This window comes from Spodoptera frugiperda, chromosome 25 (assembly GCF_023101765.2).
Source record: "Spodoptera frugiperda isolate SF20-4 chromosome 25, AGI-APGP_CSIRO_Sfru_2.0, whole genome shotgun sequence".
Classification (NCBI taxonomy): Eukaryota; Metazoa; Arthropoda; class Insecta; order Lepidoptera; family Noctuidae; genus Spodoptera; species Spodoptera frugiperda.
Window position 1 is genome coordinate 15,228,548 of NC_064236.1, and position 24,559 is coordinate 15,253,106.

Sequence of the window (24,559 nt, forward strand, 5' to 3'; positions counted from 1 at the left end):
CCTAATCCTACGGTAATAGGTCATCTTCATGTGAAGTCATTCTTTATCCTATCATACATTACATTCTCTAATGCTTTTATATTTTTTCGGCAAAGTCCTTTTCCTTCAATTAATTAGTATTGACACTAGGACACGGTCATTAATTCCGAATGGAGTTTGCTTCAGAATCTACAGCCATATTGCCATCACGTATACATCATCATACGCTCTGTTCTCCGTATTTACCCTCTATTACACATCCATATCCATCTTACCATCTTGTATGAACTTTGAAACATACTTACTTCCCAAGTTAATATACACAGCTTAGCTTCTAGTCTTAGCCACATCCACGATGACATTAGGTGCACCTGTTTAACTTACCTAGATATGTGGAACTATTGTGTATGAGTGTGTGTGTTCAGGGGTGTGTGAGTGTGTATGACTGGACGTCAAAAGGAATATTAAAATATGTTTTTGTCTGTTATATAGCATAGCTAATTAATAGGTTTAAGGCTTGACTGCCTCGTTGGTCGAGTGGTCGCAAGTGCGACTGCCGAACAAGGGGTCTCGGGTTCGATTCCCGGGTTGGGCAAAGTATGACTGGGGTGTTTTCGTTTTTTCGAAAATATCTCAGTAGTAGTACGGAGTCTGGAATTGTGTCCAGTATATGGCAATAGGCTCACCCCCTATTACATGGGACTTATAACACAAATGGTGAAAAGTGGGTATACATTGTATAACGGCATTACGTGTCGTAATGAGCACCTCTGCTCACCCTTCAGGAATAAAAGGCGTGACGTTGCTACAGAATTCGAACCAGTGCCAGAACAATATACCAGTATTCATAAACAAACAAATTATTACATTACTTACTTTAAACTGGTTTAGCTCAATGCTTAGAACATACATACATAATAAATTAACTTTGAGTAGACGAGGGTAATCTTAAAAATATTGGGTCGAGAACATTAACTAGTTTATTTCTACTTATAGGAATTTGCACTAGCAATGGTTTTATTACGAATCGATACGAAGATTCGAAACACGTTAGTTACCATTACAGATGTATAGTAAATCGTCATCGTCACGCCTTTTTATCCCTGAAGGGGTAGGCAGAGGTGCATATTATGGGACGTAATGCCACTGTACAAAGTACACCCACTTTTCACAATTTATGTCGTAAATCCCATGTAATATGTTGTAAATCCCATGGTGGTGAGCCTATTGCCATATACCGGGCACATTTCCAGACTACATGCTACTAAGAAGTTTTTGAAAATCCGAAAAAAGCCCAGCACGCAGATGTATCTCGACAAGGCAGAGTATTAAAAGGGTAACTAATTATAAAATTAAAACAATTATTGCAATTTCAAATTCATTTAATACCAAATATCAGAATGTTACACAAAGATAGGAAAGTGTTGGCCATAACAAATATGACAGTAGAAATAAGTAAACATTAAATTCGGGTTTAAACTCCAAAAATGCACATCGAGATCTTATTCATAGTTTTGTATAGCGTGAGTTTAACATGACTGACCTCCCGCAGCTAAAAGGTTTTATTTTGATAATACCTACAATAGATCATAGGCCACGGTCGAAATTCCGACTCCCAATACAGGTGGTCGCAGTTGTGGCTTTGTCATGCGAATAATTTTAATACAGGGAAATGCAACGCGGTTAAAAACCGCCACGGTTTTGCTGCAGGTTGGCCGCGATTGAGCCGTAGTCTGCCAGGGTCTTAAACGTTATTGAAATCAATCTATTTTTTAATAGTTCTGATATAATAACTCGCATGCCAACGGCAAGGAACAAATTTGTCATTTTCCAAGTTATATGTATTTTCTAAGATTACTAGACACCACTGACAAACGGTTCTATAATCGACAACACGTATTGAGCAAGCGTGGTGAATAATGCTCAAATTTACTGTATGAGAAGAGGCTTTTAGTTAGCATTGGCCATTTACAGGCTGTTGAAACTAATATAATAGCTCGAAAACAATCTCAAAAAAAAAGTAATCCGAAAAATTTATTGTACGGGCGACTAAGTTGTTCTTAAAGTACTTGGTAATCAATCAACGAATATTAAACACACGGAGCTGTTGATTACTTAGTTAATAATAACATTATCCAAAAATATTCCATTTTACCTTTTATTTTATATGTATTAAGGTTTATATTTTTGTATTTCTTTAATATTGAGACAGGTGCGGGAAAGTAGTTATGTAAACTTCACGCTGTATATGACTTATAATTAATTAGGGATTTACAGAATGTGAATTATAGGTATTTGTAAGTAGTTTGGCACCACAAAGCCCTAGTATACATTATTTTAAATATTAGATACGTAATGCGTATAATATGTCTACGTAATACATTACAAGAAACCTACTTATTAAGGTACATAGTAGGTATATGATAAAATCCATTTCTGGATTTATTTACAAATATTTAAGGGTATTTAACACTAAAGTGTCGCTTCACGTCTTAGTCTAAATAATTTTAATTTTGAATATACCTATCTAATCTATGACTTATAATTAAGAATTAATATTTTAAATGTAGTTTGGCACTACAAGGCCCTAACATAATTCAATTGTGTAATACTTACATAATATATTATTAGGTACACAACATGTATCTTATAAGAAAATCTATACTTAGTAATATTTTTCGTAACTTTTCTTAATTTTAATTTCAAATTTTATTCGATTCTTTTTTTATTTTTACCAAGAATATTTTTTTAGAAATTAGCAAAAAGTAAATTCGGGTTTACATTCATGCAGACCAATTTTTTGTTCAGTTATTAGTTATACCTAAGTATCTATGATTTACAGTTATGAACTATTTTCAATTTATAAGTATTTAGACACCAATCTAACATGTAAAGCTATTGTTACTTAGACTAAACAATATTTTATTTTTGTTTTTATCTTCATTTATGTACATGTACTTTATAATTCGTACATAGGTATACCTAAGTAGAATACATTAAATTTTATACAATGTATTACTTTCTTAAATTATAAATATGCTATTTAAACTACATTACAAATCCGGAATATAGTCTAGCTACACAGCTAAAATAGTATGTAACATAAATGCCCGCAGTGTTTTGTACATTCTGAAAACAAAAAAAAACAGTTATTTAGTACTTCACATAGTGCAAGTGTGTTTTTATACCTAAGTTTTAAATAGGTTCTACTATCATTAGTAACAATTGTAATGGGATACTTGATTGCCGTGGCGAACTTACACGTACGACAGCAGAGATATCACAAGTGCCTAGCTATGCAACCATTTAATCGCAGTATCATTTTCGGGAAGCCATCTTTCCTTAAAAAGACTGCAAATAGTTAAATCGTTTGAGCACTCATAAACTCTCACTGCCGAACGGAACACAGCGACATTACGTCACTACTTTACGATGGTCTTCCGTTAAAGGCTGTGAGGGCGGAACTACCCATTACTTACACTTGCATGTAACAGCAATAGTAGGCTCCACAACTTACACAATGATTAATCACATAAAACTTGCTCAGTAGGTATATTAGCATAGCATTGGGTGTAATATAAAATTCGCAACAAATCCCACAATCGCTGTGCTTAATAAGACAATAAGTAGATACCATTGCATAGGCCTAAAAACATTTATCGTGCATTATGCGAGCATTGCGGGTATTAGTCACTACTATTGTTTAGACATTTAGAACGTATCTACGCCTTACCCTGAAAGACACATAATTATCTACATCTAGAAATACGTATCAGCTTAAAACTTAATAATTGTATAATTATTATTATTAACTTAAATCTAAATACGACAAACACATATTTTTATCCCGAGTTCAATATAGTCTGCGTGCAATCCATTATTCACTCCCGTAAAGTTTTTTCAAACATCACATTCGCACATAGTTCTGTGCACTCACATAGCACTTTTTCTTTCACTCCTTCTTAAACTAGGAACTATAATAATTATGAATAGATTACATACTATAATATGTACAAGTAAGGTTTAATAAAGGTATAGAATGTGCCTGCCCTAAGTAAGTATACAAAAAGAATTTAATGGGGATGAACTAAATAAACCATTAATAAAGAAACTAGGAAATATATATACTCTCAATAGGAAAGTCAAAGTCTACAATTGGTAAATGTCTATCTAAATGTAAGTTATATTCATTCATTTCATGAATAAATTTCGTATTTGGACCAGGGAGGATGGAACGTAATATAGAATGGCGTTTGTACGACACTACTAGAAGCAGAAAGCACAGTTAATCTGGGGTTACGGCAGTGCCCTCGCCAAGCTGATCCATTTCTCAAAGCTATTCAACAAATTTTCGACTGCCTAAGTTATAGGCTTGTGGATAAAACAAGAAGTCTAAATTTATAGACATATAACAGGCATTGTACAAACATGGTATATTTCAATTTTCAATAAAGGAGGATGCCAGACTTTCTTTGAAACCTGGTCCCACTTCAAATAGCTGTGTGTGTTACATCAATGGATAGGTAATTTTAAGCTAAATAAAAGTTACTATGGCGCCAAGTTCCAAATCTTAGTCGGTTCAAAGTTATCCTTTATTAAACATGGTAGTTTTATCAGTAGCTAAGTAATGCTATTTTTGCGTCATAATTGTATTTGTGCTTTAAACACATAGTGTCGATTCTAGGAAACTTAGTAGCGACTAAATAAAATAACTGACTTGATAATATTACACTGACCTCGCAATTTTTTACGGTAAGAAAACTGAGTTGTGAGACTTGGTTATTATTATTGGATGTTTTTGATGGTATAAAAATATGTATTCCGAGAAGGCACGTTTCGCCGAAAATTTACTTGGTGGAAAATATTTCTCGTCGTCTTTTTACATAAACTCATTTCATAGCAACTACTTTTTCCAGACGCCTTTGATCACAAAAAACGCCTTCTATGGGAACAACTCAAATGGACATTTAATTTTATTTTACCAAGAATTTGTATTTATTAGGGCGTATTTGTGTGATCAATCTGTCGCTTTTCAGATATATCTCATCAATAAAACTATTTGAATAATGATATTCAAATCGTTTTTTTTTTTGTTATTTTCGATGATGATGTTTATCGTTAAATATTTGAAAAGCGCCAGAGTTATCACACGAATACTCCCGTTTTGGAGATTGACCCACAAACATGTTTCTAGTCTACATATATTACGTTCCACGTTTGAAACAGCAATGATAATGAATATCTTAATTAATTAAGTCATATATTATGATTGTGCATTTTCATCAGTACATTTGTAATTAGCAGCATTTTATACTAAGGAAATTAGGAGTGCACCCAGTGTTGAAATGAAATAAGTATAAAAACTGAATATTTTCTGTCTAATATTAAATATTATTATTAGGCCGTGCCATTTAAAACTTGATTCAAAGTGTATATTTTTCATTTTATGAATGACCAGTAAATTTTAGCTTACTTTGTTTAATATATACGTATGTTTTGGTAGATACCAACAAAAAAAAATTAAATCTATGCGGTAAATAAGTGTTGGCATATATAAATATAATTGTTTTTTTTCTCTCGAAATGTAGGTATTTAGGTATATACTTTAGAGTTGACTCAACCCCCAGGACATAATAATATTTTAATAAATTAATTTTCTAACTTATTAGGTAGATGGGTATATACATAAAAAATACATTTTTAATTGACCTTAGAGCCAAATATCACATTGAAATTACCTATGATGTAAATTTTTCTTACCAATCACCAACATCAATCTAAAAAACACAACCATTAATAATACCTACTAGGTAATTTTATAACTACATCTAGCTATAAAGGGTGATTTGTTATTATAGTATAATCTAATAACAAATCACTCTGTATCTAGTATAAACCCTAGTGGTTTATGTCAATAATAGCTCACTCCATTGGTCGGCGCCTTTTGGGACTAGAGGGATGCATTTCTGACAGATTACTGTCAGTACTTTCCTCGTCCTCAGAAGCTGCTTGAGCACCTGCCGAATCTTGCGGGGGATTATCATTTGCAGCAAGAGGTGGGCCCCAGAGATCGGCGGGTCTAATAAACTCATGGACAGGGGGATCAGTAGGTCGGGGAGCAGCTACTCCTGGGGCTATTAACCTCGGCCCGTTGCGAGGTGGAAAGCTATTTAGCAACTCTTGCGCTTCTTCATGTAACGTACTGTCAATTGAAGAAACAGTATGGTTGCTATCACTACTAATGCTACTTAGCCCTTCTTCGACTGGATCCGACGAACTAAGACCCGATGAACCTGACGAAGTACTAGTATCTGAGGAACTATTATCCGATGAATTACGACCTGACGAACTAGAGTCTGATGTGGAATCATTATCCACTCTGTAGAGTTGATTAAATGCTCTTTCTGCCAGGGCGTCAAAATCATAGCGAGACCTTCCTTCGCCTGCGCTACGACGTGAAGACTGGGCGGTCACTGCTGTTGGAGGACGACTGCATGGTATACGGATCACCACGGGTGGTCTTGTCAGATCAACTGGCCTGTAGGGATTCACCCTGAGGATGCCAACGCTTAATGCTGGTGTGAAATTTTGAGTACGACTCAGTGTTGCATCCGCTCTCTCGCTGGGGTTGACCCTGAGCCCGTCAGCTAGCGGAACGGCAGGAGGGGGTAGGCGTTCAATGTTATCTTTAAGTTTAGCCTCATTTTTCTTCAACAATTTATGTTTTCGTTGTCGGATTTCTCGAATGATGTCCCGTTTTCCTGCATTTTCTTCTAGTTCGACATCCACGTCCATATCTTGGTCGTCGTGGTCGTCGAGGTCGTCGGGGTCATCGTGGTCATGGTGACATCCCAACGGCGTACGATTGGTGGAAGTATCATCATCTACAGAATAAGAACAACTTGGTTGCATTTCTTGGTCATCGGAGGCGTGAAGCGAAGATGTGGCACCTTCATTGCTTGGGCCTGGTTTGGGAGATAAGTCTCGAGACTCCATGTTCTCATTTTTTTCACTCGGGGAGCTCATTAAGTGGGTTAAATCACTAACTAATTTTGACATACCATCCAATCGAGCTAACAATGCCTTTTCTTCTATAGCTCTAGTGTAATCATTAAGCTTACTTTCCTCAAAAGGTACCAATCTAAGATAAAAAAGTAATTTATAAATATCCTGCCGGATATTCTTAGTTTCCGTGGTACGAGGTTTAGTTAAATCTAGAGATTCTTCAAACGCATCAGTTACTATGTTTCGAGTGTAAATAATGTCCTCTGGGGTAAATTTTTCAATACAAGTGTCCACTAACACTTCTACTGGGAATGTTTTTTTATTGAGGTGTTCCACAATGTAAGAAATCACATCACATTTAGGTTTTTCCATGTCCCAAGTAATAATTTCACATCTGTTTATTATTCACAAACAAATTCACGTGCTAATACGAATTACTTAGCTACCGAAGCGCAACGGGCGCTCGGGCCGGCGGTGCTCTCGCGACTGCATTACTCGCTTGGGATGCGTCGGAAAATAATCAGTCATCCCGACCTATAGAGCATCGATCAGGACATTGTGCGAGAATTTAATAGTTAAAAAGAACTTCGATAATAATTATTGTTACTAAATAGCAAATAATATTTATAAAATATAAGTCCAAAGACCTGTATTCTTTTTTTTATGGAATAAGTGGCAAACGAGCATACGAGTCACCTGATGGTAAGCGATATAAAACCTATATAATATATAAATATATATACCTGTTTATCTCTTTTTGCGTAAACGTAAATGGTAAGTCCAGATTGTTTAAGTTCAACAACTTTCTTAAAGTTTTCTACACAAGAAGCTTTGCATGGACAACATCTAAATCAGTTAAACAGAAATATTAGAATAATGTAATACACCCAATGTAGCTACTACTCAATAATTCTACATTCTTACCGACTTCTGTCTTCCATCTTATTATTTTTTATTTCATTACCATAATATGAATGTGTTATTGATACAAAAATAAAAATAATTCATCTTTGAAATGACAGAATAGGAATTCAAACACGTTTCATTTATATCAGAATTCTTTCAAAAATAAAACATGAAAAATGTTTGATAAAACTCTTTCATCGTATTAGTTCAGTTTATATAGAAAATAACGTTAGTAATAAATCATTCTAATACAATAAAATGATAACATTTTAGAGCATTTTAGTCATCCCGCCATTTAAGACCATTCAGGTTAACGCACCGACTGAAGCAGTGAATGTTATTTGAATGAATGTAAGCTGACTTATGACATTATCTGTATTGCTATATTATTATACAATATGATAAGTTAGGGAGTCTAGCAGAACCACACTTTTCTTTAAAAACATCATCAAGTATGTAAAATTAATAATATTATTGAAGCCCCGATCTAAATAATGATTCTAAATTGTTTATATTAATTACAGTAATAGGTCCCTAACCTGGCACTTTGTAATCATAGACCTTACAAAAAGCTCCGGTTGCACTAGGTCGGAACTGGTTGTATTTAGTGGTCCCAATTACTGTTTTGTCCCGCGAACATTATTTTTTCAATACAATTCAAAGATACACAGTTACAACCGCCGCTGTATACCTTAGTGCACACAGGACCTAAGATTAGAAAGTACTGAACCACGCATTTCTGCTTCATAAATTGTTGATCCAGGCCCAAGTGTTGTCCTGGGCTCGTTGTCATTGCAGCGGTAAGTCCCCTCTTTGAAGATTGGCTTGAGAGGTGCTACGGCGTCCTCACCTACCGGCTCACGAAGGTACTTACTGGACATGGGAGGTTCGGTAGGTTCCTATTTCTGAGTGGGCGGGAGGAAACGCCCGGGTGTCATCGCTGCGAGGACCGCCCGGAGGACACGGTGTAGCATACAGTGGCGGTGTGCCCTGCAGGAGCTGAGAACCGCCGTGTCCTCAGGGATGTGGTCGGCGACGGTGACCTCTTACGTCCGGCATTGGTACAAGCCATGGTGCAGAGCGTGGGGGACTGGGATGCCGTCTTCTCCTTCTGCGAAGCAGTCATGCTAGCTAAGGAGGAGGCGGGGCGCGTGAAGGAACGTATCTCCTCATGCCCCAGCCGTCGCGAGAGACACTTCGGGCGTCGGGGATCGCGCGACGATCTTCGGCCACCGTAAGTGCGGGCCTACGGACGGCGAGCAAGGGTAGCTCGCCGCTCGAACAGAACCAGATCCGTGTGTGCGGCGCGTCGCGTTCCGCGCACGCCTCAAAGAACCATCAAACCAACACAGATGGGGCCCAGTAGGGCTGATGCCTGATCCGGAGCCGCGGACTGCCTAGCGGGTTTACCGGGGCTCCACTCGGCTCCAGTTCGCAAAGCAGGAGTAGAAACGGGGTAGTTTTTAGTCAGTAAGAGTCTGACACTCCCTCTCGCCTCGCCCCAGGCGAGAGAAGTTATTGGATGATTTTCCCCCTTTAAAAGCAAAAAGAGGAACAGAGTGGTTTTTAGTCAGTAAGAATCTGACAATTCCGATTACGTCACAGATGCCGCAAGGTGTCGTTGTCTCTTGATCAGAAGGTTTTATTTGAAAGCGATTGCTAGCCGAATTCAACGATATGTAAAAAAAAGAATGCGTACTCCATTATTATATATTAATATTAAATTTGTCACTATTATACATTTGCATAATTCCTTTATTAATATAAACTTCATAAATTATAATGGTACAACATTTATTAGATGCTGACAACCCTGTCAATGAACGAATGATTTTCAACTGTCATTCTTGTCAAAATGAATTACATGAAGTTGACGTGCAGCGAAGTCTTTTGAAAATTATCGAAACTAGAATTTTGGTTATAAAATCGTAAAAGTTGTTTTGTATTGTTTTAAAACTTAAACGTGATGCCTTTGCAACGAGTCGTAACATTATCAAATATATTAGTTCAGAGCAGTCGCTCCAGTTACGTATTTAATACAAAATGTCATCAGATAAACAAGTACAAGTGAGTAAATCGTCTAATACATACGCAATTCCAAGTCGTAAACAATGTGTTTTGGAGCCAAAACCACTTTTATTTTTAACATATCTTGTGTTACAAAGAAATCTATTAGCAGAAAGTTAAATATAATGAACACCGTTTTACAAGGCCGTGACCAATGTGCTCCTACAGTTAACGCCACTTAAGGCCTTCCACAAAGCCTTGATAGTTACAAGAAGTCTTCTTATTATTTCTTGACGCCAAATATTTATACGTCAAAAATTCATCACATTCTAAGTTTACCTAATAATTTCTAAATTACCTACAAAAATTATTAAAACTTTTGTTACTACTTATTACATCATTCATTAACAGTACCTACACTGTTAGTACAATTTTTATTCAGCTCTTACAATCATGTTTTCAGATGTTTCACAACAACCAGATTAAAACATACAAAAGTACTAAAAAGCGAAAAAGAAAAATTAAGGACATATGTTGTACAGAGGTATATTGATTATGTAAAGAATTACACAAATGTCTTAGAAAACAGATTCCCCACTGCGGTGAAAATGTACAGAGTGTTTAGTGTGGGAATCAAAGATTTTCTACGAGACCTCAAAACATATATATCATTACGATTCAAAATGACAAAAGATAAAGGATTTAATAAAATGACGAGACAGGAGATTGAATTATTTCAGAAGATGCCTTCAGACATGTGGAGAATAGCACCAGTGCTGATACTTTCTGCTGTACCTTTTGGAAACTATGTCATTTTTCCTTTAGCGTAAGTACTCGATCTGTAATTAGCTACTTAGTTATTCTAAAACCCATTTGTTACTTGATTGGCAACACATTTGTATCTCTTCGTTGTTGCTGTAACATAAGCTTTAATGATCATAACAAATTCAGATTTTTCATGTCCTTCACATCCCTTAAAAAATGCATGTAGAACTAAAAAATAATAATTACACTTAAATCTTTTCAGTAACTAAGTAAGATTACAAAGCTACACTTTAGAACAAGCACCTAGCTTCAATGATGTACAGACTGATAGACATTACTTATTTATTAATTAATTGTTGACATTTCAAAAGTATATATTGATAGTCTAATTGGAATGAAAATGATTTGACTTTGATTTTGAATTACTGTATTTATATTATGTACATATAATATATCATCTTGCAACATAACTTAAATCTTACTAGTGAAATACTTTTTCCAGATTTTTAAAACCAAGGACTCTCCTCTGCTCCCATTTCTGGTCTATACAACAAAAATTAGAATTCTCAACTCAAGATTTGGCGGAACGCTTACGGAATAATAAACCGGTGTTCCGAGCTCTACAGGCAAAATTAGACTCAATACCAAATAGTGAGCTTAGAGATAAATGGAAGAGAATCTTGGGATTACTTGGATCTGGAGTGCACCCTAAGCCTGATGATATTATAGCCTGTAAAGAATTGTTTATGGAAAATCAACCTTATGAGCTAAGCACTTTGACCTATGCACATGCGGTGAGTACTATCTATCAATTAAGTATCTAACTAGCTTGCACATTGAAATAACCCTTTTGTTGAGAATATTTGATATACAAGACTAATCATAAGATAATCATATAAGATATAATCATCATACACTACATATAAAGTAGTGCTACTTTATACAATTATGTGTGATGATTATGTTTTTATCCTCTTTGTATTTTTAACATGTTTTATCTGCCAACTTTGGTATGCTCTGTTGATTCCGCCTATTGTGTGTGAATCAATGTTGTATTCACATTGCAAAAAAAATATTTACCTGTATTTTAACCCATACTTTCATATTGCCATGCCTAAATAGTTGCTAATTCTTTGTAAGCGAAAGTAAATGCATCTATATTACAAGTGTAAATTGCATGTGTGTAATATATTACATCGAAACCAAATACTAGACTACCTACCAATAGTAAATAAGGAATACTAGTAAAAACACCAAACATATTGTTAATAACTATAATAACTATGTGTTGTTGATGATCTGTTTTATGCTATTGCACGCTTTGCTCCATATAACTAATGTATGTATCAATCCAAGTCATAAATTCCTGGAGAGAGAGAGATACTCTCTCTGACAATGAGTGCAATGTCAGGTACCATGATATTACTGAGAAATTGAAAAATATGAGCATATAATCCTAAACTTCTCGCTTAGCAACAGCACCTGCGACCAAATAACTTGTAATAATATTTGTTACATAATCCACATAATATTCCTTTACCAACGGTCCGCAATTCACACTGTACATATCTACCTAACATAAAAGACAAGCGTCCTGCTAGACTTAAAAAAATCAAAGTCAGTAATCTCATATTTTTCCCAAGTTATAACCCATGTTGTTTTTGATTATCTATAATTTCTACGGCGAAAAACGTCATGCTAAAGACGTTAGGCGAGTGGTGCGTCATCATGCTTCTTTGGCATGCGGTTTTCATCTGTATGCCATACTAGTTAAGGTTTACTTTTGATTGATTAAATTTCGCAGTATTTTCACCCCGCTTCCACCTGTGTGGGCTGGACCATAGTTGTCAACACTACGGACAAATAAACAAATATGAGTATTTTGTTTACGTTGAGCTTATCAGTGACAATATAAAACGCCATTACTCTTCAATGGCAATCTATCAATAATGTTTGTTATACAATGTGATAGGCGTGGGACTTCTAACCCGTTAAGGCTGAGTACTACATCTAATTTTATCGACAAAAAAAATAATATGGGGGATTGAACCCCTAATTGAAAATATAGGAAAATAGTGATTTTTTCGGTAAGAATAATTCACAAATGATTTTTTTTCTCACCAAAACATTATCAAACATAAGAAAAAAGTAATGAATTAGTTAGCTAAGGTTATTAGCTACCGTTTGTCGTCTTTTTTGTTTCTACGACGCATACAACCTTTGATATCAAAAAAAGTAAAAAAAATATTAAAATAGCCATAATTTTTAGGGGGAGGGGATTCGACCCCTTCGACCCAGGACTTTTGTCGATAAAATTAGATGTAGTATTCAGCCTTAACGGGTTAGAAGTCTGGCCCCTATCACATTGTATTGATCAATACTTCATAATATGCTGTGCTACTATCAGATGACTGTTTATTTGGTCGAGTGGTCGCAAGTCCGACTGCCGAACAAGGAGTCTCGGGTTCGATTCCCGGGTCGGGCAAAGTTTATTGGGGTGTTTTCGGTTTTTCGAAAAATTCTCAGTAGTAGCACGGAGTCTGGAATTGTGTCTAGTATATGGCAATAGGCTCGACCCCTATTACATGGAACTTATAACACAAATGGTGAAAAGTGGGTGTACATTTTATAGCGGCATTACGTGTCGTAATGTGCACCTCTGCCTACCCCTTCGGGGATAAAAGGCGTGACGTTGCTTTCTATACGTTATAGCTGTCGTGGGACATAAAATTTATGTTATATGGCCAGTTCAAGCCACGCAAGCCCACATATTCATGAACTGCTTTGCACATCGCAAGCATTGCGCAGCCAAATGTCGATTGTCAGTTAATACCAATTATCTTATTGTATGTAAACCTATACTAAAGCGAAAGCATATTGTATCATCAGCCACTGCCATACAAAATATCATGAAATATATTACATATACATATTATATAAATGTATTTTTTTATTACAAGTGAGAAATTAATGTTTTCATCTGGTATAAAGGCATATTTTGATTTGGTAACATTTTATACTACATAGTTATCTAGTATGTATAATAAAATCTATCAAAATTGTGAAATCGACCAAAGTAAAATAGTTACTGTTAGCGTGTTATATATTTAGCGAAGCTAACTATTCTCAATACACAAAACGTACCATTTATGTTTACATTGACTTACTATCTATATATAAATTCCAGGGTCATCTGTTAAAAATGCATGGTTTACGGAGAACGATATTTAGGAAGAACAAATTGAAGTATAGAGCATTTCTGTTGCTGGAAATGGACAAAGCGATCATCAGGGAAGGTGGGGTGGATGCGCTGACGATGGACACGCTGCGGTACGCCTGCCACTTAAGAGGTTTGAACGGCAGTCACCTAACAAACCAAGAAATGAAAAATTGGTTGTCGAAATGGTTGAAAATATCACAAAATGTTGACAAAAATTCATACTCACTCTTGTTACACACACCTATTTTCTTAGCTTACAATCATTCACAAAATTGGGTGTTAATATACTAAATGTTTTATATCTATAGATTTGTAAGTATTATAACAACAAAAGCCAAAATGTAAGTTCTGATAGTTTGTAATATTGCGAGTGGTAGGTTTGAGGAATATGATATTTTTACATTTCTGCTAATGACACAGGGTTATAGGAAAGTTGATGTTGTCAAAAATGTAATATTCAAAACACTAAGGATGTCTAAACTATGATTTTCTTTCCATCTCTATGTCTTTACCTGGTCTCTTAACTGAATGTCGTTAGCGCTTATATTTCTCCAAATAATTGACATAAATTCGACAGCTGACTAAATTATAACTATCGCACATGATAGATAGTTAGATATTTTTACGAGCTTTTTGCTTCTTTAGCGCCATCTAGGGAGCAAAAAATGCATTGTAAGTACTCGTTGGATATCGTTTCCAAAACCTTGTGGTATCTTTGTAGTTTTAAGAACAAGATCGTTTGTGTTAGTTATTTATTGTCTGCATCATCCATTCAATTCAGCTATTATTATATGTACATTTAAATATTATAATTTTGTTCTATTTATTGTTAATTTAAATAGGTAAGTGAAGAAACGGTAATAATTTGAAATTATTGCATATTATGCTTAATATCTCAGTAAAACGAATGTTTGAAGACACTTATCGAATATTTGAAATAGTTAAAAGTAACTTAACAAGAAGTAGACAGACAGAAAGTAAACTGGAGGTATTTGTGTACATTACTTGTTTGTTGTTACATTACTTCTGATTGTTATGTTATATAGATATGGGAAATAGTTGTCAGTTGTCAGTTACTTGCAGTGAATGCAGACTCATGTACCATCTTAGTCAATAAAAGAAGTTTAACTTCGTACTTCATAAATCACAAATGATAATATATTATATCGTTATAGTTTGACTATTATTGTTGTCCAATCTAAAAATAGATTATGTGGTATGAATCTTGAAATAATGTCGAGCTTCTTTGAGCGTAAACAAAAACAATAACATGTAGTAACAGTTTGTCACGCCAAAATCAGATGAGATCTGTTGCAGTAAGGTCCATTGATTGTCCACGTAACCGCGTGTCCTACGTACACTTTCATTAATTGAAGATTGTATAACATTGCAAGATGAATGCTTTCATATTACCATCAGGTGATCCGCCTGTTCGTTTGCCTCCTAATCCATAAAACTCTCAAGCCCACGTCCACCGCTACTGTATACCTTGCTTCTGCCATGCTCTAGTATTTTCGGGCTATATGTCCCGCGGTTTGCCTCTTCACGTTGGCTTTTTATTGTAGGTACCTACAGCATTATTATTTCACCACACAGACATGCAAACGTTGTTTTAGGTAATTTTATTATAATGCCATTCTATGAAAAGTAATTAAGCCATTCTATGGAGGTGATAGAAAATGGTAAACAATTACGTAAGTGTCGTGTAAATAGTTGATCAAGACAGATAAACAATAGTGTCCACGGCCAAAATGTTGTATTTTGTATGTAACTGACAACAAAATTTGACTATAATCAAAGCCCAAGTGAAATTGTTTCCTATTTAGTTATATTAGTCTAATTTAAAATGGACGCTAAACACGCAATAACGTAGTGATATATATAAGCAATGTTACCTGTGTTATGTTAAACGTTTATTTTTAAGCAACTTCCTATTTATTGACGTGAAACGTCTAGATTTATTTTGTAAGAACTCCTCAATGTTAATACTATCTGGAGCGACAATATGAACATATTATTGACTTAAATATTTTGTCTTATTAAGACTACAATGTGTTAATATAATTGCTTAATGAGTGTTATAAAAATGTTGTGTTAGAATTAGAACTAACTGCGCGAACGCTATGAGTGTTTGGTTGTATAAACTTAGCTAAATGGTCAGCCTACCATTGTTTACTCATCAGATGGCACTAAAATAGACTGAGGTTGTGTATGTCTACATACAGGGTGTAAGCGGAACGCTCCCGAAAAACGCCACAAATTGTTTATGTTTTTATAATTTTAATCGTTTTTGTGTTTGTATTATTCATGCTATATTAACATTCAGCATTAGATTACAACTATTATTACTTAAAATAAACATTGAATTCTTTATTTTTTTAAAATAATACACGTTTTTTACCATCACCTGTTTGCGACGTTTGGGAGCGTTCCGCTTACACCCTGTATAGAGAATTAACAGAACTCACCGTACATCAGTCCCACCTGGTAAGCAAACAAATAGAGTAAGAACAATTCTACATACAATGCTGGCAACTCCATTATAATTTTAATCGTTTTTGTTTTAGTGCTATTCATACATCAGCAGTTGATTAAAGTATTATTATATAAAATAAATTCATTTTTGAATAAGTACCTTTTTTGTTTGAAAATTAAACTCATTTTTTCTTGTCAGCAATTTTGTCTTCACCTGTTTGTAGCGTTTGGGAGCGTTCCGTTTATATTATATAAATCCTATATTAAGCTGTTTTGACTGGACCCAGCCTTCAACAAATATTAGAAAAAGTTATTGGCAAAGTAGTAGAGAGACAGTAAACACTAGTTGACTGCTGAATTGATCGTATAGTTTCGTTAAACCAAATTAGTAAAGCAATAACTGATCTGCACTGAATCGATGTTTATTTTTATACCTGTATACCAAATGTCTTAGCTCCTTGAAAACTTACTTATTTTTGCTAAACTATTAACCTCCTTACCTGTAGGCTGTACCCTTCGTACAGTTTATTATTTAAATACACTACAATAACTATTAATTTCTACCTTATAAAACTATTTGTAAGTATGCACAATTGTATAATACAATATTTTTCATAAGTATACACTACATATTGTATGGTTTACACTAATAGTGGTGGTTAAAACTATTTTTGGAAAGCATTTTTGTAATCGAATGCTAAATTGTATACAAATTCATGCTCAATCAATGAAACGAGCAATATTTTTTCAGTACCCTTAGTACGAGTACTTTATAAAGCGTGTTCGGCGCTCTGATTGGTTTGTTAATTCGCGCCGGCCAATCAGAGCGCCAAACGCGCTCTAGTTTCGATTACTTTAATCGTAAAGCAAACTCGTACTAAGGGTAGGTACTGTTCTTTATTTTGCTAATGTTCTTTGTAGGAAATAATAACTAGTAGATTTTACTCTGACGACGCACTTGTCAGACAGCCAACGCACTTGTAACTCCACAAGTGTTGCGGAGGTGTCTATAGTGCTGATTGCTTACCATCAGTACCCTTAGTACGAGTTTCCTTTACGTTGGACGAAAACGAAACGAGTGTGAGTTCAGCGCTCTGATTGGTTTGTTCATTCGCGCCAGCCAATCAGAACGCCGAACACGCTCTCGTTTCGATTACTTTAAACATAAAGCAAACTCTTACTAAGGGTTTCGATACTTGCTAATGTAAATATCGCTAAAAGCAATATCATATGCCTAGCTGTTGTATTGTAAAGTATGTAAGTACATAATATTTTACCAAAAAAATTATAATGATATTCAAAAAATCTATTTATCCGTCCTCTACCGACGACCGAATGTATTTCGTCAATTTTAATTTTCTCATTAAGGTACATAGTAATCACAATTTCCTTGTTATTATTTAGCTTCATATGCATAGTAAATGGTGTATAAAAATATAATCATCCTAATTTGTAAATAGCGTAGATCACTAATATTATTTTTATTAACAGACTTCTTTTAATGTCTGTCTTGTAGATTATTTTAAAACATTAGACAAGTATTTTTTATTTTGTTACAAAAACAAATACTTTAGAAGATATATTGATTTGAATCATCTCGTGACGACAATTCTAAGTACGTTTTATACGTAGAAATGATATATTAGCTCCCACTCGAGAATCTAACAATACTTAGATAAAAATAATCAAAGTTCCCGATTCATTACCTAACTGATGGACTCAATAGATTTATAATTTACATACCCTGTCATCATCCTTGTGGTGTTTTATTAAAAAAAATACGAAAAGTTATGTTTGCAATGAAACATTTAATTTCGATACATTATTTATTCTGGATATGAAGCTTAACTGTTTATTTCATTGTTTTGTTGTTCACTAACAGTATTATAAACGGTTTGGTTGTAAGAATAATAATTCCTTAGGTATTGTTGTACATACAATAGTTGACTGTTTTAATAAATTGTTATCTGATTTGGGTTGCACTATATTTTTTTATTTATTTTATGTATCTATGCGTTGTTTGTGTTGATTGAAAATAAACGAGAGGATTCTGTTTACAGTTTTGAAATTATTATATGAGATTATACCTTATATCTATGATACATAAAGTATAGATTTGATTGAACATATTTATACACATAATGCGAAGGAACACTATTTTCTCCTAAAGGGTGCTTTTCCACTCATACTAAGCTATGTAACTGTGCGAAGAAGATGCCCAGCTCGAGTATGCAATGTATCGATAGTAGGGAAGCCAACTATGTCACACATCTATAGCACGCATCTTTCCATACAAAAATCATAGCTTAGCTGAGTCCATTTCCACCAGTGCTATGCTATGTACCAATGAATATGATTGGTGTAAACCAAAGGCATCAACACGTAGCGTAGTACATCTCTGGTGGAAAAGCAACTTTAAGCTGTGTGTGTTGAAATGTCTATTAACAAAACAAGTCAATTGACTAGTTATGCTAGCTTCGGTTATCGTTTTACCCCTCAAACTTGTGTGTGAAATTAACCGTATGACAAAATTGTCATACGACAGACAGAAATCTATTGGTAGACAAATGTCTACCAATAGATTTCTGTCGACAGTCAATTAAATACCTACTCTATTATTTGTTTATTTATTTATTATTATAAGGCACAGAATAAACACCAACATTAAAGTAAGACAAGATAAAGACACAAGAGCATGTGCTTATGCCAATTATAGACATGCACCACATTCACAGTATTAACACACTATTATTATCAACGTAATACACTTGTAATTACATTTAGGAAATCAGATTTTCTTTCAACCGTGGTATCTAAGGTGGTGTTGCCACACCAGTCGATCAGTCGTCGAATGATTATGCTATCGATTTACATGGGTCGATGTTGTCTGACTGAAGGCCGATGGCATCGGTCGACGTTGATCGATTAACCCCATATTCTACCATGTATTATAATTATTATGGAGACGCAAACGCATAATATTCTGGATGCAACCGTTTCGATCTGGTAGAAACTATTGATCGACAGCGACTAATCCATTTTACCATCGATCGACAATCAATCGATTGGTGGGTAACACCTTAGCAAAATAAACGTTATGTACAATGTACTACAATTTCTGGTTGACCTAACAAAACATTAGGTATTTATTTTGCAATTAAAACTTGAAGCTGTTTTACAATTATTTTACCTAAAATATTTGTTCTTGTTCTAAACTACTAAAATAAGCTGCGTATCGGCACCTACCAATATGATAGATGTACCTAATGAGTAACTGTAAATAATTATTTAGTTTTTAAGCGTAGCGAATTACACTTAATCTGTGTCTGCTATTGCTATTGCGAATACCTACTTATTACATTTTCTAGATTGCTAAATATTTTTATTTTAAATAAATTTGTCAGATGCCACTTGATTTCTTTCATCTTAAATTCTAACTATTCCCCAGTTATGAGTACCTAATTTAGGTAAGTTAGTCACCTCATACCAGATGCTAGGCTCGGCTACTAAGTGTCATTGATAGCACATTTTTAAAACTAAAATCCCAGTAAAATTTTGAGTATAATGCCCTCTATCGGCAAGTAGTAGAACTTTGTGTTCCCGTTACCTTACAGTATGTACTAGATTAATGCAAACATGTTCAGACTAGTTTTTAGTATTCCGTGATTCAGATACTTGTTAATTGCGGCTGGCTAAAAAGATGTCGTAAGAGTCGATTAAGGGACTACACAAACATGTCATTTATAAAGGGGAAATAGAGAAATCCAGACAAAAGTTCCATAGATCGATGGTTATATCGATAGAGTTCAAAGAGAAGAAGTTCCCAAATACAAAATGGCTAAATAAAGCTTAATGAGTTCCTTTCAATATATTCAGTTTTATCTGCAATAAGTCACCAACAACACTGCTAATTATATTTTTTTTGGCATAGCCTACCTACTTACATTAATTATTTAATTAATTTTCATGACGTGCACCTAAATATTGCATCCTATAGAACCAGGGGTCTATTGCCATACACCATTTCAGTATCTAGGTATTGAAAAAACCAACAAAACCTAATAATACTTTTACCAATCGAATTAAATTTTAACCCCCTTGCTCGTCAGTAATCTTTGCACCTGATCACGAGGCGAAAATGAGGCTTTTCCGAAGAAAGCCTGAAACTCAAATCCTCTCTTTACTCAACGCTTACGATAAACAAACCAGATATACATCTTCATAACTATTGCATACATACAACGCTGTCCGGTATTGATTTTTAAGACATATACTAGCACAGATAGGTACACAATCAGATCCCTCTCACAGGATGCGAGACGACTTCTGCGTATAAAATGATTCACAGGGGAGAATTTTTAATCCCACATTTTATTACATATGTGTAGTCAATTAACTTGTCGAAATAATTGGTATTAAAATGTAACAGCAAATAATTTCTCTTCTAATGAATAAAATCGGAACGTACTATGTGCAACGATGCAAATATTGAGAACTGTCGGACAGTGTAAAGTTCACTGGATTTTTGAAAACACACGTAGCATTAAACGTCCTGTTTTAAACTAGCTGTTGCCCGCGGTTCCTTTCATGAGGACTTTCTTATAATAGCTACTTATGATGGTCTAGTCAACATGTGACCTACGGAAGTGATCATAAAAATATGCATAAATTGAAACATCAGAAGAGTTTACAAGTTTTAGCACTATTAGCGCCCTGGGCGAAATTTCTTTGGCGCCCCTTTTTTGATGACGGGACACCATGGACGAGATCGGCATCATGCAGTTTTGTACGTCGAACTTCAAATAAGACGAGATTAGCAAAGGCAAGATGCTACTCTTTCAAACTACTGGGAAGCTCGACCAAATGCCATCGAGGAGGAGAGATAGTACGGATAAGAGCGTCCAAGACATCATCACCTTTATGAAGGCGACCGACCCCAATGACTTTCCGAACTTCCGACTTTCGTGGCGAAGGAGGTACACATGTTGCCGCCCGTCACTTTTGACCACGTAGATGTCATCAGACTGTTAAAGGATATTACATCGTTGAAGTCAAGCCTGGCCCAGGTGCAGTGCAAGTTGGAGACGTCTGATGCTACCATCCAGGAACTACGTGCTGAGATATTGTTATCACGCAATGTTGTTTCGGAAAGTAGGTCTTAAGGCGAAACTAACGTGAACACACATCGAGGGCGCAAAATGTTTCAGTTAGCTGTTTTGAATCGGCGAAACTGAACTTGTCGCCTATCGCAAATAATGAGGCCGAAGCACCGTGTCCCCTCGTGTTGTTTCGTGATTTTTTGTCGTACCCCCCCCCCCTCCCCTAATTTAGTCTCACGTGATTAATGAACGTCCCCAAATTAGCTTACGCCGCAATTTTATTGCTGTCGCAAACACAACAGCTGCTTCACTACCTAAACAGCCGAAAAGGGGTAAGCAGAACCGGCGCTGTGAAGTCGTAACAAGGATTCCGGTACAGCGCTGTCCAGAAAAGCCTGAGTGTGATGAGGATGGTTTCATCAAAGTTCAACAGAAGAAGAAGAAGCCTACTTCTTGCAATCAATGCGCTTCTCGGTACTGGACTGACCGGACTTAACATGCTGCTGCGTCCAGCTGTCCCTACGAGGTTGCTGTATGTGTCCTGACTACATCACTCCACGAAGGCTGAGGACATCGTAAAGTAAGTGAAGAAGAAGACCAACTGGACCTTGGGAGTCGTAAGGTTGGACCCGCGTAAAAATACAAACTTCAAGTCGTTTGTGGTACGATTCCCAACTCAATACCTCGATAAGTTCCTCAAGACAGAATTTTGGCCCAAAGATGTCACGTACCGACGTTTACGAGGCAGGTTACGTGACACCAAGCAGCGTAATACGACGCCTCACACATCTTATGACCTCAATAATTAATATCATAATTATATATTTGTCAGAATCGAAGGTAGAATTGGAACTCTCACTTCTCGTGCAGCAGCGTACCTAGTCCGTGACCTGTTAATTTGATATTGTAACCTTGAATTATCTTCCATGTACTTTGTAATCATGTTTGCACTTTGAAAGTGACTGAGTCTTCTGAGTTTGTTTCGGCATTTCTTCTCAGAGTAGTCGATAGGAAATACCGGCCCCATCAGTAGTTTAAGTAACAGTGCAATGAACAGAAATAAACAATGGTTTTATATCTGTACTGTTCTCACCTTTGGGACGGCTCGGCTAAATACCAGCTCGATGCCTTAGAACACATCGAAAAACGTGCCAAGAACCTCATCAATGATGATGCGCTTGTGGAGACCCGGCTTCAAAGCTTTGAACATAAAGCCTAAGGTTGCAAGCCTTTCCATTTTTTACCGGATACATTTCGGAGAGTGTGTGGGGGAATTGCACAACTTGATTCCCCCTAGTCCTTTCCATCTTCGAATCACAAGACAATCGGCGAGGCGTCACTGCTTCATGGTACCTAGATATCCCACCCACTCTCGAGATTCTCCTTTCACCGATATATCGAAAGTGAGATATCTGGGCCTTTGTTGCCTGATGTACATGAATAAATAAATAAAATAAAATTAGGGAGTCTCCTTTGAACCTCGCTGTGCATGGCAGCACGTGGTCGCTGAAGCCGTCTTCCCTAAGACCACTGAAAACAAAGAAGCCGCAATGGATGCCATTTTAACATTATGCATTTATAAATGACCCCTCAATTTAAATAAGCGCGATGTTATGTGATTACGAGTACTTTTGCTATAAGTTTATTGATAACGCTAAAAATAAATAAATTGTGAGTCGAGTTTTAGTGCCGTATGTTTTCGTCCTGAAATGCATTTGCGCAGTTAGGATCCCTGCGTTAAGGAGCTCGGCGCAGCGCGGCGGCACGGCAGAGCCACCGACGCCACCCGCCAGTACTGACGTAGCTCCTGTGAGAAAAACGTAATTTTGTGCAAATGGAAGTTATATGACATTGGCTTTAGTCCTCTTTGGCTCCCCACTGCTTTTAGATAGCAGTGGGGAGTCCCATGCGGGTGAGTACCTAATTATTGTGCAATTTTGTTTACAGTTTCCTTCAAGCTCACTTCAAACGTGTGGGTCCTGCTCATATCTCCACGTCGTCGCCAGTTAGTCCACTATTGTTTAGCGTTGCTGGAGAGTAACGGTTCAGGCGAAGAAGAACATTCCGTCAAGACTGAACAAAGAAGGGCGTGGTCAAGAGTCGAGTCAGAGGCAGTCTGTCAGTTTGTTAGTAATTCTTTGATGTAGAATAGTTGTCTTGTCCCTTCAATCCACGGCAGCGGCGGTGGCGGCAACGGCGGCGTCATCTCGTACTCACACTTTAATTAGGGGTGCGCAGGAGTAGTAATCGGCGCGATGGGTGCTAACGTCTGGCGTTAGGGGTTGGTGAAGGAGACCTATTAATTCGCAACATTTGACAGTAATGAGGTTATTCTTTTTTCTAGGTTCCCACTTTTTTAACTTACTGGTATCTGCCTTCCACCGAATTAGTAACACTGGAATAAAATGATATGACTGACATGGGTTTTTTTTTTTGTTTCAGCTACCAACGAGGAAGACGAGGCAGATGTTTTGGAGTAGCGAAGGGGCTTTACTAGTGAAAATGCAAGCACCCTTCGCGATCCATGTACCGACCCCCCAATCAAGCCGCCGGGAGCAACACACAAACAACAGCTGGGATACATGGATCTTAAACCACAATCTTCAATCAGGCTGGAATCACAGCGTTTTCTGTAGTTTGCCACGTTACATATCGCGGTGATGTGTACACGAATTATTCATGTAGAACTCTGTCTCTATCTAAGCTATTGTATTGTAATGTATTCCATGCAATAAATAGCCCTTCAAGGAAATTATTGTTTTATTTAAAAAATAACAATACCATGTCTTGCACATACTCCCAAACCCCCACACACACATTGACACAAACAAACAAACGTGCACAATGCGTACACCTACACACAATCACACACACACACACAAACACGTGCAGCATGCAAGCAAACACGTAAATACACAAACAAACACACATACATGGAAACACCCACACACAGTACATGGATTTACATTTCGAGCAGAGTACATGGATTTACATGGACAATAATACAATACATCACACACACATATACTTACACATACATGCACACAAACACACTAAGACACGTGCGATCTCATGAACTCGCGCACGGGCATACACTTTACAG

General features: G+C 36.1%; 2 protein-coding genes and 2 long non-coding RNA genes across 5 annotated transcripts in view; 2 read left to right on the forward strand and 2 right to left on the reverse strand.

The window, feature by feature from the left end:
- LOC118266597 (band 7 protein AGAP004871) overlaps positions 1 to 24,559 on the forward strand; it is a 135,304-nt gene that overhangs the window by 66,880 nt on the left and 43,865 nt on the right. The window lies entirely within an intron of this gene.
- Positions 1,341 to 8,203, reverse strand: LOC118265995 (uncharacterized). The gene is made up of 3 exons (XR_007706980.1): positions 7,909 to 8,203; positions 7,728 to 7,830; positions 1,341 to 3,108 (listed from the first exon to the last, which is right to left on the reverse strand). It is a non-coding gene; the product is annotated as an uncharacterized LOC118265995 (long non-coding RNA).
- LOC118262111 (LETM1 domain-containing protein 1) lies at positions 9,727 to 24,208 on the forward strand. Its single transcript, XM_035573242.2, has 5 exons — positions 9,727 to 9,957; positions 10,361 to 10,723; positions 11,165 to 11,456; positions 13,850 to 23,368; positions 23,899 to 24,208. The coding sequence occupies exons 1-4, from the start codon at positions 9,857 to 9,859 to the stop codon at positions 14,171 to 14,173; spliced, it is 1,080 nt and encodes a 359-aa protein (XP_035429135.1). The 5' UTR covers positions 9,727 to 9,856; the 3' UTR covers positions 14,174 to 23,368; positions 23,899 to 24,208.
- LOC118262112 (uncharacterized) lies at positions 11,489 to 14,530 on the reverse strand. The gene is made up of 3 exons (XR_004782462.2): positions 14,395 to 14,530; positions 13,830 to 14,029; positions 11,489 to 12,515 (listed from the first exon to the last, which is right to left on the reverse strand). It is a non-coding gene; the product is annotated as an uncharacterized LOC118262112 (long non-coding RNA).